The following is a 14,624-nucleotide window of genomic DNA, read 5'->3' as shown; positions in this document are numbered from 1 at the left end:
ACCCATATAACAAATCACTCTTATTCCAAAATGTTAGAAGCAAAAATGCGAATCGCCAAACGGTAGGTAAAAATTAAAGAATCGTGAATATTCCACATTGGACTCAAGAAAAAAAAGTGAAAAATGGGAAGTGCAAAGATGATACAAGATAATTTTATGATTTGCAGATATTGTATGGATACTTTAAACCCATTAAGGATGCAAATTGCTCCAAGTCCATTCTCCTAATCTCCAAGATCAAGAACTTGACAAAAAATCAAGATAATAGAGCTTGTGGCATCGTGACATTGGGATTCAGTGGCCATTAAAAGCCTTATGAGAGTATGTAATCGATATCTGATATAGTGAAACATAAACTCAGTGGGAGTGTGGTCTTTTGTGGACCATGATAGGCAAATGCTATTTGCCGATACTCAGATTTTGCTGTATATGCTATAGGCCAATCGAATTATAAAATCCCTATTATTTGGGTATGAAACAAAACTTTTGAGGGTTTATGGGTAATCTTTTGATGAGGTCGAAGTTGCCCAGGAGAGTGAGCTAAGGGACTGTGTGACCCTTGCGTGCGATGGTTGCCTCTAGACACGAGGGCCAAATCCTCATCACTGAACTATCACACAACATATACATATAATAGCCATATCTGAAAAGTATACCACCATTGAGAGTGAAGCGTATACATGTGCAAAAGATTAACTCTATGCACCATAGATGTATGATTGCATCTAATTTAGGTGGCCATGAGTTCATCTCTAGGGGAAAACCTATAATTCATAAATTGAGATTGTGTCCCCTTATCTATTTGGCTGACTTTGGTAGCCGAATCATGAATCCCCACAGTGGTCTGTGGGTCATGAAAACTACTAGATCAGTTTAAAAAAGCAAGTATGGATTATAGTCCACAGTAGTAGATGGAATGCTTCACCGATATTACAAAATACTAGACCTAAATGGATTTGATTCCCCATCAAAATAATCAAAATTATTTTTGATTATTTTGATGTTATATGATTCTTAAATTGATTATTTGAATTGTTATAAGTCTTTAGATATTTTATTTTTTTACAAAATGAATTTATAAATTAAAAATATTAAGAGGAAAATAAATTTTACTTTCTATATTTTAAAATCAATTTTATAAGTTTAAAAATTGTATTTGATGTGAGTGCCCACCATAAATCCTTATGTCGATATGTGTGGGGACCACCCATGGCCCATATAGGTGGCATGCCCCACCAAAAGTGAGTAGTCCTTTTGTTTTGATATGCCTTGATGTACATAGAAACAATTAACATGATGTGTTTTATAGAATCTTAAGAAGATTAGACTTTTAAAAGGAATATGTATAAATAAAGAGATTTATACAAAGATAGATATTATCTGATATTTTTCATGTTTTATATTTAATGAGATAGAGGTTTAAGAAGGTGAATGATAAGATTCTGCATCATCCTTTGAATCATGATGACTGATCTAAAAATTACATGACTCAGATCTCTCACCCCAAAGATTTTATATAATCAATGGTATGGATCTAATCTCCATAAAGATTGCTAACCTTAAGGAAACCTTAATCCCTGGAAACTCTATAAATAACGGTCATCTCTCCCATAAATCTCTACCCCTCTCATCTCCCTCTTTTATCTAAGATCTCTCTCTCCCTTAGAATATTTTTCTTAAGTTAGTATAGGGGCACGCCGCAAGTTAGGAGTAAAGAGGGGGCACACCCCACACATACAAGGTATTAAGGCCTTGTGGTTTATGTGACGTTCTATGTTGCTTTCATATTGATTAAGGGTTGTAGCCAAGGTTTTTCTATGCTTCAAAGATTTGAGATAGACCATTGATCCGGTGTGCCATTGGAAGAAGAGACTTTTATGCTTCAAAGTTCTAAGATAAACCATTGATCTCGTGTGTCATTGAAGTACGAGACCCAGTATGAGGTGTATTTAGTTCGGATGAGGTAATTTTCTGACATCTTGCTTTGTGGTTTACATTATTTTATTTCTTATATTTTTTATTCTCATAAACATTGTGTTGGTTTTATTTATTGAATAAAAAAAATTGTAATTAGTGATAATGATAAAATAATTTATTTTAAATAAGATTTATTGTATTTGGACTTTTATTAGATCCTATGTCCAACTTTCACTTGGTCCCTCAGCATCTGACTATTTGTTTTGTGATCTAGGTTGGACTATCGATCTCAACATTTGATAGGTTATGAGGTTGCTTGGACTAAAACCATGGTTGCGTAGAAATCGGGCCCATTCATAAATAAGCAAAACATAAAACACGAAATACATTTGTATGAAATTGATTCACATTCGAGCGTGAATTAGGACACGTTGACACAATATTAAACCGAAATAAACTTTCTTTGAGATTTGAAAAACATAGAGAACGTAATGAAAGTACGAAATACACTTTTGTACTAAAAAAAAAAGAAAATGAAAGTACAAAATACACGAATATTTGTTTTTTTGGGACAATTTTAAAAAACTCTAGTGTTACTTACAACCATTTGCATAACCACAATCTCAAAATCACAAACAATAAGAGCCGGTAACCGTATCCCCTTTTTAGCTAGGTCATCCGCTGCTTCATTCGCCTCTCGATAGAGGAAAAAGCTAATTTCAATGATCGACAACTGTTCATAACCTCTAGCCAAAAGAACCACAAAAACACGGTAATCCATGCTCCGTCCTACCCCACCAGTTAATAACATTTAATGAATCACCTTCTACTAATAAAGGTACCTCTATCGTTTTCTCATGATAACTTTTCAATCCCTATAATAGACAGAGCATAATTTGCTGGATTCGCAGACACCGCACCTCAGGGACCAGTATAGGGAAAAAAACAATATTGTGACCATTATCTCTAAGAACCCCTCGAACTTTCTCTTGGCCTGGATAACTAAATGAGCTAACATCGAAATTAAGTTTAAAACCACTTAGCATCGTGAGCCTTCATCTACTAACAAATTGGCTTTTGTAGATATGGTTCTGTTGGGTTTATGTGGCCTTATGAGTTCTTGTAAGATGAAATGATAGAGTGGAGCATGAACTCAGTGGGAGTGTAGTCCCTCGTGAACCATACCGGACTGTGCTTGACGATCTAGGCCAGTCAGTTGAAAAAAACCCATATTACCTAGGCATAAAGAACAAACTGAGAAGGGTTCTAATGAGTTAGCCCTTGATGAGGTCGAAGAATATGCTCGGATGAGTGAACCGAATGACTGTGTGACCCTTGTGTGTGATGGTGGCCTACAGAGACGGGGGCTAAAGCCTCATCCATGTAGCATCATACGGCATGCATATCGATAGATCGTTCGGTAAACACCTTTTAGGGTGAAGCGTATACATGTGCGAGAGATACCCCTATGCACCATAGGAGCTGTGGTCGCATCAGGTCTAGGTGACCTTGACTCTTTTTTAGGAGAGGACTTGAAATCCATAGACTAGGATTGCGATCCCTTGACTCATCGACCGGACTTTGGTGACCCATTAATGAGCCCCTGCTTGGACTGTGGGTCATGGGGAACACTCGGTCGGTCTGATAAAGTAGTGTGGTCTGTAGTCCACAGTTGAAGGTGGAGTGCCCCCATGATTGTTGATTCTTAAACCATATGGATTATTTTCCCATCAAATTAATTAAATTGTGTTTGTTTTATGATGGAAATTATTTTAAGATTATTATTTGAATTTTTATGAACCCCTGGATATTGCATTTATAATTTTTGGATTTATAAAATTAAATATATTGATTTTAAAATGGTTTAAATATTCAAATAATATTCTAAAATATTTTTATTAATTTTAAATATATAAAAATATCATGGGGGCCTATTATGCACATGGGCCTACCATATTTCTAGAAGGTGGGGTCCATGAGTGCCTCCCTTGGGTGGCACGCCCCACCCTTATTCTCTTTCCTATTTTTTGGTGATATGGCATATGGCTATATGGTTAGAAGATATTGACTAAAAATTGACTTGATATATCTTTGAAATATTTTGTGGAAAGATTGAGTAGACTTGTGTTATTTTATGGGAAGCACAATATTTTGATTAGATTTAATTTATTTAATTTCTATTGATGGGAAAATGGTTTAGAAAAGAGCGATAATAGTTTATGCACCTTCCATAATGTTGATGACCCATCTATGGAATGGATGACTCAAATCTCTCACCCCACAAGTCATCCAAGATCAATAATTCATATTTAATTTCACAAGAAGAGGCAAGCCAAAGAAAACCATAAGAAACTCTAATATTATTCAAAGCTTATAAAAAAAAATTGTCTCTACCTAAAATCTCTACACCTTATCTCTTGTACCTAATTCCCATCTTTTTCTCTCAAATTCCACAAAAGAGCATGCCTCACTTAGAATTTCTCTTTCTCTCTTAAGAAAAGCTTCTCTCTCTCATGAAAGCCAAATGGGGCACGTATCACTTTCTTATATTTGATCTCTCTCACACACATTGTAAAAGAACCTAAGGGTTTAGGTTATAGAGTTTTTCTCTTTCTTATCTCTCAACTATGGATTTTTGACTAAAGGTTTTAGAGTTTAGCAAAAAAGATAATCCATCTCTTTCAAACTAGGTTGCTAAGAAAATTCACATAGGGTTTGAATTTGTGATAAAATGGGTTCATGTTCTATTACTGTGGCTTGACCTAAACTTGCTTTCCCGATTGAGATTGGAGGTTGATCATTGATCTCGTATTATCGGATAGTAGTGACTTGGTGTGAGGTGTAATAAGCTCGATTGAGGTAATCTTTGGTATTCTTCCTTTTGTTTTTTACAATTTTATCTTTTATTCTCAAGCATAGTGCATAACTGTTTCAATGACATCAAGTTATTACGATCTTGGTTTTATTGTTATGTTGGTTTTATTTTGAAATTTATCTTATTGTAATAAAGACCACCTGTAAGTTATCTTTTGCCAAAAGAAAGGGGTGAAGAAAAAAAAAAAAAAATCCCCGGTAAAAGAACACATAAGTCATTCTTTCAGGTTCTTCATTAGATCACTCAGGTTACAAAATATTTCAACTTGGGAAGGCCCGTCCCCTCCTTTGTGATGGAAAACCAACTCCAGAAACTCTGGAAATATTGTCATTTAATTTCCCCTCTTCCATCATTAAGGGTGGCAATGGACCCAGACCCGACCAAGGATCTGATGACCGTACCCCAACTCGGGTTTCAATATGGGTTCAAAACTTGGATTGAGTCCAAGATTTGGACCCAAACACTATTGGGGTCCGGATGCAGGTCCATGTAGACTCGACCCGAACCACGACCCAAATAGTGTTAATATTTAAATAGTATTTAATATATAATATTTAAATAAATATAAATATATATTTTTAGTTATTATATGTAAATAATACATATATATATTTAACGTAATATTTAAATAATATATATATATATATATACATATATTTGTGTCAATTCCAATTGAGTCCGGGTCTAGGTCCCAACTGACCCGTTGCCACCCCTTTAACTAACATCACACCATCGAAAGTATAGTTTATATACCTAAATATTGAGCTGCTCAAACTCTCTCATGGATTTTGATCTAATTTTAAAATAGCCCCTATTCTTCTATTAATCAAAGTTCAGAAAGCCCATTGATTGACTTAACCTTGTGTATTTTGAAGTTATTTAAATATCATTATAACTTTAGAAATTATTCATATCAATAGGTTGAGTGTAGTTAAGATGATGATGTTAAAATAAATGAATGATAAGATAAAAAAAAAAAATATAATACAAAATAAATACGCTTGACGAAACTTAAAGTAACTCCAACAAGCAATAAAACATGTGAAAAATAGACTTAACCGGTTTGACATTCTCGAGTGTCGACCTAGAATATTGGTAGAGACGATTAGGAGAGATGATTTGCTAAAAAACGAGGGAGTTAAAAGCGCACAAAAATGCCTGTGGGTGAAAAACGCACTCAGAGGTATTTACGAGCAAGTATTTAAGCGGGTGTTCCATGTTTTCCCCTCTCAACCCCTGTCGACTCTCTCTCTAAGCGCCTGTCGACTCTCTCTCTAAACCCTCTCGAGAAAAAGCCAGCTCGCCGGAAAAATCAAGAAATGCCTCGTCGATCTTCTCCATTAATTTTAGCATTCGTGATCGTAGCCCTCCTCTTCCTCTTCCCCCTCCATTGTCTTGCTCGACACTTCGTCCTTGTCCTCGAGAAGGACGACCTCAAAGATAACCCGTCGCCAGAAAACTCCGACGACCAATTTTCCGGGGATGAAAGCGCCGGAGATTCGATTGAATGGGATGAATTTGGAGATTCGGACTCCAAGTCAGAAGAAGAGCTGGACCCTGGCTCTTGGAGACCAATCTTAGAGTCATCGGATTCATTTGCCCGGAATTTTACCCCGGAATCTGACGACGGGTTGTACTTTTCCGGCTTGGGGAAACTGATTAATGGGGTTTCCAAAGGAGAGGTGGAGCTTGTTGAGGAAGCGGCCAAGGAGTTTGTTGTTGCTTCTAATGGTGGGCATGCGCATGCACAATCCGTTTTAGGGTTTCTCTATGGATTGGGAATTGGGGTCAAGCGCAGTGATTCAAAGGCTTTTCTATATCATAGTTTTGCTTCTGCTGGTGAGAATATGCAGTCAAAGATGGCTCTGGCTTATACTTACTTCAGACAAGAGGTAATTTTGATTACTTATTTTGAATCTTTGTTATTTTATTGAATACCGTGGATTTGGGCCATGTAGTAGTTGAAGTTATGGGTTTTTTTGGTTTATTATGATGAATGTGGTGGGGAACTGACAGCATGATTTTTCTTGAAATACGGTGGAGTTGATAGTTGAAGTCTTCAGGAGATTAGGTTGGGAATTTGCAGAAATGAACTGGTTTGTATTTGATCTATGAATTCTAGGCCTTTTTTTAGTTAAGTTTGCATTTGATGAATTTTCAGATTGCTAAACTGTTTGAACAGATACATATACTGGTGTTTTCTTGTTGGTTAATATTTAAAGTTGAAATCTTTCTTGTTACGGTCATCTTTGTGTGGCTTGAGTTGGAATGTTGGGATGAGCTTGGTTTAATTAAGGTCAAGATTCTCTCTTTAATCTTGATTTAGCTTGTAATTCTTCTGTGTTGTTTGCATTGAAAATTTCTCTTTGCCTTTTATATTTTTGGTTCATAGTGGGATTTGGGTGCTCTTTGCGTTGTGGTTCTTTGACATTTTATTGATTGGTTGTGGGTTATGGATTGGTTTAAGGATCTTTCTCTCTTGCATTCAGTGTGCAAAATACAAACTAGGAAATTAGAAACAAACTACATGTTTGGCGACCTTGGTTACATTATGGAATGTATGGTTTGGTTTATTTCAAGCTTGTAAGAGTTCCTGTAGTATTTCTGTTTTGATTTCATTATGTAGTGGAATAAATGTTTAAGAAGGTGCTTTACATATATGTCCAATTCATCATTTGAATTGAATGTTGTTTAGGTTCTTCCTTTGTGTTTCCAATTTCAATATTTCGATATTTATCCCTTTGGCTCACATTCCTGGTGCACCACTTAGACATTTCTGATGTAAACTGCTTCCTTATTTAATTTTAAGGAGATCTTTTTGCACTTCTGATAAATCATTGTTACTAAATATTACTTTTCGCAAATGCCTCATATTTGTGAGCTAGTTTTGTACATGTGAATTGTATGTTTTGGTGAAAATGATGGCCATGTTGGCCATTTTCTTTACATTCCAACCATTGTTTCCTTAGTTCTTAATATTGTGCTATTGATAGGCATGTAAAAAGTGCTGTACACTTTTTCATTTTGCATTGTCTTGAAAAGCCCTAGCCCTGGGTGTCTAGTTAGCGCCTTGTGGTGGGGTGGGTGCACTAGGTGGCATGAAGCACCTCAGCTGAGGCCCCTACTTGGGCTTCCCATGGTCTGAGGGCAGAACAGCCCTTGGTCCATGGGCAATATGGTCTTTTGCCACATATTAAGTGGAGGAAGAAATTGGGGGCATTCTAACCCCGTCCCAGTTGCTTCCTAATTGTTTTTTTTTGTGGCCCTCCTTTTTCTTTCAAGTGGCACAGGTTGTTTTAAAACAATTTCAGCCACCCCCTTCCATACAAGCCTAACCCTTTTTCATTTTTTTCTTTTCCAAGAAAAGCTCCTCTCAATGTTATAAATAGATTTGGATATTTTTGAGGTTTGAAACCCATTTCAGTCCAAACTGACCCCTTGTCTAAGTGCTCCCTCACTCTCTCCCTTGCTCCTGCTTTAAACCATTCCCTTCTCCCTCTTCAAACCCATAAAATCTCTCTGTCTCTCTATCTCCTCTCTCACATACATAACAGTATCCATGGCTTCGGAGGAATATCTCTCTTTACCATTTTATCAAACAATGACAAGTCATCTCCAGTTCCTTACTTTGCAAAGCTCGCTTATGAGAATGTTGAAAGTCAAAAGGTGATCAACAATAGTCACAATACACTTTCAACATCTGGTTATGAACAGCTAGGACAACCTAGTAAATCTTTTCCTTCATTTAAACATGAAGAATTGTATTGTAAGGTCGTGGGCCTTTGATTGAATTCATCTTACTAAACCATTCTACATCCTTTCAGCCATACCCATCTTGATATGAGAAGAAATCATGATTGTAAATCATTCACCTTTTCCCAGTCGTTAAACACTTAGGCCATCTCCTAAATCTTCTTTATACATCAAACACCATCAAATAGTTTGCTAGACGCAATATTAACCAAAGCCTAATCTTCTTTAGGGCCCACTTAATGATATCTATATCATCTTGATAGGTTTTCACTTTACAGTAACCTAAGATCATCATCGTTATCATCAAATCCTTAGCCCAATTATTTAGGGTCGGCTACATGAATCATATTTCTCCATTCTTCTCTATCAAAGGCCATACCCTCAGTAAGACCAAAAGTCACCATATCTTTTCTCACTACTTCTATCCATGTCCCCCTTGCCTTTTTAGAGCCTTCCATTTGAACTAAATCGCACCTCCAAACCGGTGCTCTATTAGGTCTAAACTGCACATGGCCAACCCACATAAGTCTACTTTCCCTCATCTTATCGCCTATCAAAGCCACACTTAAGTTCTCTTGTATGTATTCATTCTTAATTCTATCATTTTTTGTCTTGCCACTCATCCATCTCAACATCCTCATCGCTGCTACGTTCATCATATGGATGTGTTATTTCTTAACTGCTCACGTTCCATCCCATAAAGCATGGCTGGTCTTATAGCCATCGTATAGAACTTCACCTTCAACCACCCAACTCTAATTCTATGTGCAACATTTTTCTCAATCTCTCCATTCTCATGGATTATTGACCCTAGATATAGGAAACAATCTCTTTTAGATATTTCTTTACCATCAATCTTAACTACTTCGTTTCTACTCCTATTGTTACTAAATTTGCATTCTATATATTTTATATTATAGTCCAGCTAATGTTAAAACCTTTAGAGGTATATATATTACTGACGTCATACATTATCGCGTAATACATTACTGCGTAATACATTACCTGCAATGGATTGTTATGGTTTGGGTAGTATTTAGATGCAACCTGGGAAATACATTGCTACTATTTGGCTATGTCTGGAAGAAATATGGGAAATGCATTACCAACATTTTACTAGCACTTGCCTATAAACTATCGTTTCTTTCTTTTTTGTCACAAAATTCCACTGAAATGTGGAATTAAAGTCATCATCACACCATTCCACAAAGATTTCTAATAATAACATCATCACCATTCTAGAGAGAGAGAGAGAGAGACAGAGACAGAGACAGAGATAAATAAAGGTATTAATAATCACCATTCCAAAGATAGAGAATGCAAAGTATTGATCTTAATCATCACAATTTTAAAGAGAGAATGAGAATGTGAAATAATTGTCATTATTCCAACAAGATTTGCTAATGTTCATAGATATAGAAACTGATAGAGAAGTTCATCATCATCCACCAAAAGAGAGAGATAATGTATGTGTATGTGTTAGAGAGTAAGTATAGCAAATACGATAACAAAAATTCTCAAGTCCAAAAACCATCTCGGTCAAATAAAGAGAGAGAGGAACCCAAATAAAAAAAGTGTGGATTTCACTCCACTTTACATGTCACCACCTTCTTGAAAATACTTCGAGTTAATCCAAAACACTTGGTCTTTTTTAGTCATTTCTAAGAATTCGTCACTAATATTTACGTTTGACATCATTTCATTATATGCTCCTATGAAGACGGGTCGAGCAAGGCCGTGGACCTGTTTAAGAGCTTTGTAGACCTCTTGTATATGTGGGTTTCCTCAACTCTACAATTGTAGCACCAATTTCTTTCACTGCTACACCTATTGACTCCACAGTATCAACCATGGTTTTCTTTTTCTTCCTCGATGTCATAACCGAGGTTGATTTCTCGAATGGATTGGTGGTCATTCCATTCGTCCTTGATTGGATCGGTGTCTCTGGGAAGTCCTTATCATCACCTATTTCTTCAACACCATCATCATCATCTAAGCCTACAATCGTCTCTCGAATATCCTCAACATCATCATCAATGTCCCTCTCTAGTTGTGCTGCTGTCTTGGCACCAACAACCTCGGCAAAATCATTGTTGACAATTATGCTCAGCTCCTTCCAGTTTTCAAAGTACTTCCCTTTGAAGTTCTTTGCAAGGAGATTAGACTGCAAGATTAATATAATATGCATTAACTTAAATAACTAATTCACATTTTATCAAAATAATAAAAAATTAGATAGATGAGAAACATACATATACCATTATATAGTCATCCCATAAAGATTCATCGATAATGGCCACATGTGATTCTTCATTCCATCCAAAGCCACTTTGATCCTTCATTTTTTTGACAGCCTTGTAGTTCTGACTGCGCTCAAAGTTTATTCTTAAAAGCATAGCATCCCTTCTCAAGTTCATTCCAAGATTGGCATTGAACTTCTGCTCAATTGCACTCCCATTGCTCATTTTTAAAAGCTGATTCGAGCTTCTTAATGAGCAAGCATTGCTCAACAAGTAGCTCCAACAAAATTGTCTCCATTTAAGTTTGCTCCCTGTCTTGGGATTTGACCGAGTCATTGGAATTTCATTGGCCATGTCTAACATGAATTATCAAATATCACTATCACATCAACTATTAAAAAAAATTCACATGGAATGCATTCATCTAATATAGCAATGTAAAATACAATTACAAAGCTAAGTTATACATGAGCAAAATAGAAATTTACATAGATTTAAAGGGGTCAATATTTAACAGAAAAACATAAAGCAAAATCATGCAGTGTTCTAAAAAGCGGACCTCCCAGCACCTCGGCGGCTGCCTAGGCGGATCTGGGGGCCGAGGTGCATCTCTCAAGCCTAGGCGCCCTAAAAAAGCGGTGGTCCCCAGGGACTGCACCCCGCCCAAAGGCGGAAAACAGTTTCGTGAGTGGCATTTTTTATCCTTTTTTTTTATACTAAAGGGCAAAAAATGGGGGTTTTAGGTCCATTTGAAACCTAAAACTTATTGGAGCCCATTTTAGAGAGAGAAAGGCCCCAAAAAGCTAGTTTTTTTGGTGATTTCTTTAGGATCGAAGGGTTTCTCAAAGTTATGAGAGATTGATCAAAACATCACTCATTGATATTATATTTAATTTTTGATATTTTATAAATCTATTGGGGGGGTTTTCAGAAGATTGTGAGTCCTTAGAAGCATCTTGAGGTGGAAGTTTGGAGATTGAGCAATCAAACTCGAAGTATGTGATTTTTTTTTATTGCTTTTATAAGTTGCATTATTTTGAGATGTTTACTTCGAGATCCAATGTTTCAAAAAGCGCTAAGCGGATTCTAGGCGGCCTGGGGGGTCTAGACCGCCCAACGCCTGAGTGGGCGCCCAAAACCTTGGCGGCCCAGTTGAATCCAAATAAGGATTCTGGAATGCAGTTATGTCAGTATCGGTTATACGTATTGCAGTATATAATTCAAATTATACTACATATTAGCATTTAGCACATACTCCATAAACATAACCATAATCCATAAGTCAATTCATACTCCATATCCATAATCCAATTAAAACTTAAAATTTACAACCAACCAAATTATCAAACCAAGTTATCAAATAGTATCACACTAGTACTGTAGTACACCACCATGAAAACAAAATTGAATTATGAAACTATGAAAATGAAAGTAATACTTGAAAACTCAAAAGAATCTTGAATAGTTCAATACACAATACTTCAATCAAAGTTAAAACTTCAAAGTTTAATAATTATTCAACAATCAACGTTCATCATTCATTCATCATCAGAAAATCTTGGGTCAGCTGCATTGGCATCATATTCATCGGAGTCGACGGAGTTGTCACCCTCCTCGACATATTGGTCGTCCCCGTCCTCCTCCGTCTCTTTTGAATCAGCCTCTTCTTCCTCCTCTTCCTCCATCCTCGATCTCTGTGCAGAAGATCTAGTGGCCCTAGGAGGGTCAGCTGATGTCCCTGAAGCATCCATGACCATGTCCCATGTCCCATGTCAATCCTTCATGCCCCTCGACCTCATCATCATCAACTAACCACTCTATAGCATAGTCCATATTTTTTGATCTGATGGGGTCTCTCTTATCTCGCTTAGCAAACCTGTCCTTCAAGAATTGATTGTATTTGACATAGACTAGGTCATTGAGCCTCTTTGATTCAAGCTTGTTCTTTTTTTTTGTACCAATATAACAAAATCAAATGAAACTAATTAAAATATAATATCTATGGTTCATGTATTATTTATAAAATTATACAAATTACCCTTACAGCCTTACCCCTTCAAAAGTACTTCAATTGCGCTCACCACCGGATATGAATAAGTGGTTAGGTTTAAGATCCGAATGGCCAACTTTTGTAAATTTGGATAACTAAACCCATATTGGCTCCACCAATGGGCTGCAAAGATATAGAATAAAAGCATAAATAAATAATAGAATTACTTGATTACTTGAACTTGATGAACTTAAGAATATTATTAATACTTGGATCAATTTTGGCCCTTTGCCTCATCGCCACTGGACTTCCAAAAGACTTTAATGAGCACTTGTAATTTATCAGCTCATCAGCACATATAATATCTTGCATATCAGGATCAGGGACTAGCACCTCTACAGACTCATTAAATCCATTCATAATTGTGTCATTTGTTTGTATATCCTTGTCAATATAAAAAAAAACTGGGTTCAAATAATAACCAACTGCATGTAATGGTCAATGTAGCTGCTTATCCCACTTCTCAACTATCAAATATCACTATCACATCAACTATTAAAAAGAAAATTCACATGGAATGCATTTATCTAATATAGCAATCTAAAATACAATTACAAAGCTCAGTTATACATGAGCAAAATAGAAATTTGCATAGATTTAAAGGGGTCATAATGTTTAACAGAAAACATAAAACAAAATCAGGCAGTGTTCCAAAAAGCGGATCGCTCAGTGCCTGGGTGGTCGCCGAGGCGGATCTGGGGGCCTGGGCGCTTCTCCTAGGCCTAGGCACCCGCCTACGCGCCCAGGGCGTTGGGCGGCCGCCCAGGGATTGCGCCCCGCCTAGAGGCGGAAAATAGTTTCGTGAGGGGCATTTTTTATCCTTTTATTTGATAATAAAGGGTAAAAAATGGTGGTTTTAGGTCCATTTGAAATCTAAAACTTATTGGAGCCTATTTTAGAGAGAGAAAGGCCCAAAAAAGCTAGTTTTTTTGGTGATTTCTTTAAGATTGAAGGGTTTCTCAAAGTTATGAGAAATTGATCAAAACATCACCCATTGATATTAGATTTAATTTGATATGTTTTATAAATCTATTGGGGGGGTTTTTAGAAGATTGTGAGTCCTTAGAAGCATTTTGAGGTGCAAGTTTGGAGATTGAGCAATCAAACTCAAAGTAAGTGATTTTTTTTTATTGCTTGTATAAGTTGCATTATTTTGAGATGTTTTCTTCGGGATCTAATTAGAGTGGTGATCCCAGATGGAAATATGGCTACAACCCATATCCTAATGATAAAAATTGCATAAGATGCAATTTTTGTGAGAAGGATACAAAATGGGGCATAAATTAGTTCAACATCTTGCCGGTATCAGGGGGGATATTGCCCCATGTAAAAAGACTCCTGATGCTGTTAAAGAGGAAATAACCAATTTTTTGAATATGGTAAAATTAAAAATAGATGAGAGATTTGCCCTCCACAACAGAGATTAGGACTGGGGTTCGGATCAATTATGATGATGATGATAGCGATGAGGATGGGATTGGGGAAGGATGTCAAGAGGTAGAAGTAGAGCAATCCATTATTAGGGGAAAGGGAAAGGGAGTTGTAATTGCTTCTGGTTCTGGTTTTGGGAGTAAGAAGCCTCGGGTTAGAAGCCCTATGGATAGTTTTTTGCCTCTGATTGACCCTGAGGTTTCAGGAGAGAAAACAAAGAAGCAAACCACCATTGAAAATAGAATGAAGAAGGAAGAGAGTGATAGAGCTGCTTATTATTTTGCTACATAGTTTTATGAAGCGGGCATTCCTTTCAATACCGCTCACTTAAGCAGCTTCTACGCCGCGGTAGAGGCAG

At 36.6% G+C, this 14,624-nt stretch overlaps 1 protein-coding gene across 1 annotated transcript in view; it reads left to right on the top strand.

The window, feature by feature from the left end:
* The first annotated feature begins 5,819 nt into the window (after positions 1-5,819).
* EBS5 (HCP-like superfamily protein) overlaps positions 5,820-14,624 on the top strand; it is a 37,759-nt gene continuing 28,954 nt past the window's right edge. Inside the window, exon 1 of the mRNA XM_006828358.4 lies at positions 5,820-6,684. Coding sequence (XP_006828421.2) covers positions 6,112-6,684 — 573 coding nt within the window. The 5' untranslated portion in view covers positions 5,820-6,111. The remainder of the gene's footprint in view (positions 6,685-14,624) is intronic.

This window comes from Amborella trichopoda, chromosome 4 (genome assembly GCF_054954075.1).
Source record: "Amborella trichopoda isolate Santa Cruz 75 chromosome 4, AtrichopodaSantaCruz75HAP2 v2.0, whole genome shotgun sequence".
Taxonomy (NCBI): Eukaryota; Viridiplantae; Streptophyta; class Magnoliopsida; order Amborellales; family Amborellaceae; genus Amborella; species Amborella trichopoda.
This window is presented reverse-complemented; position numbering and strand designations above follow the sequence as displayed.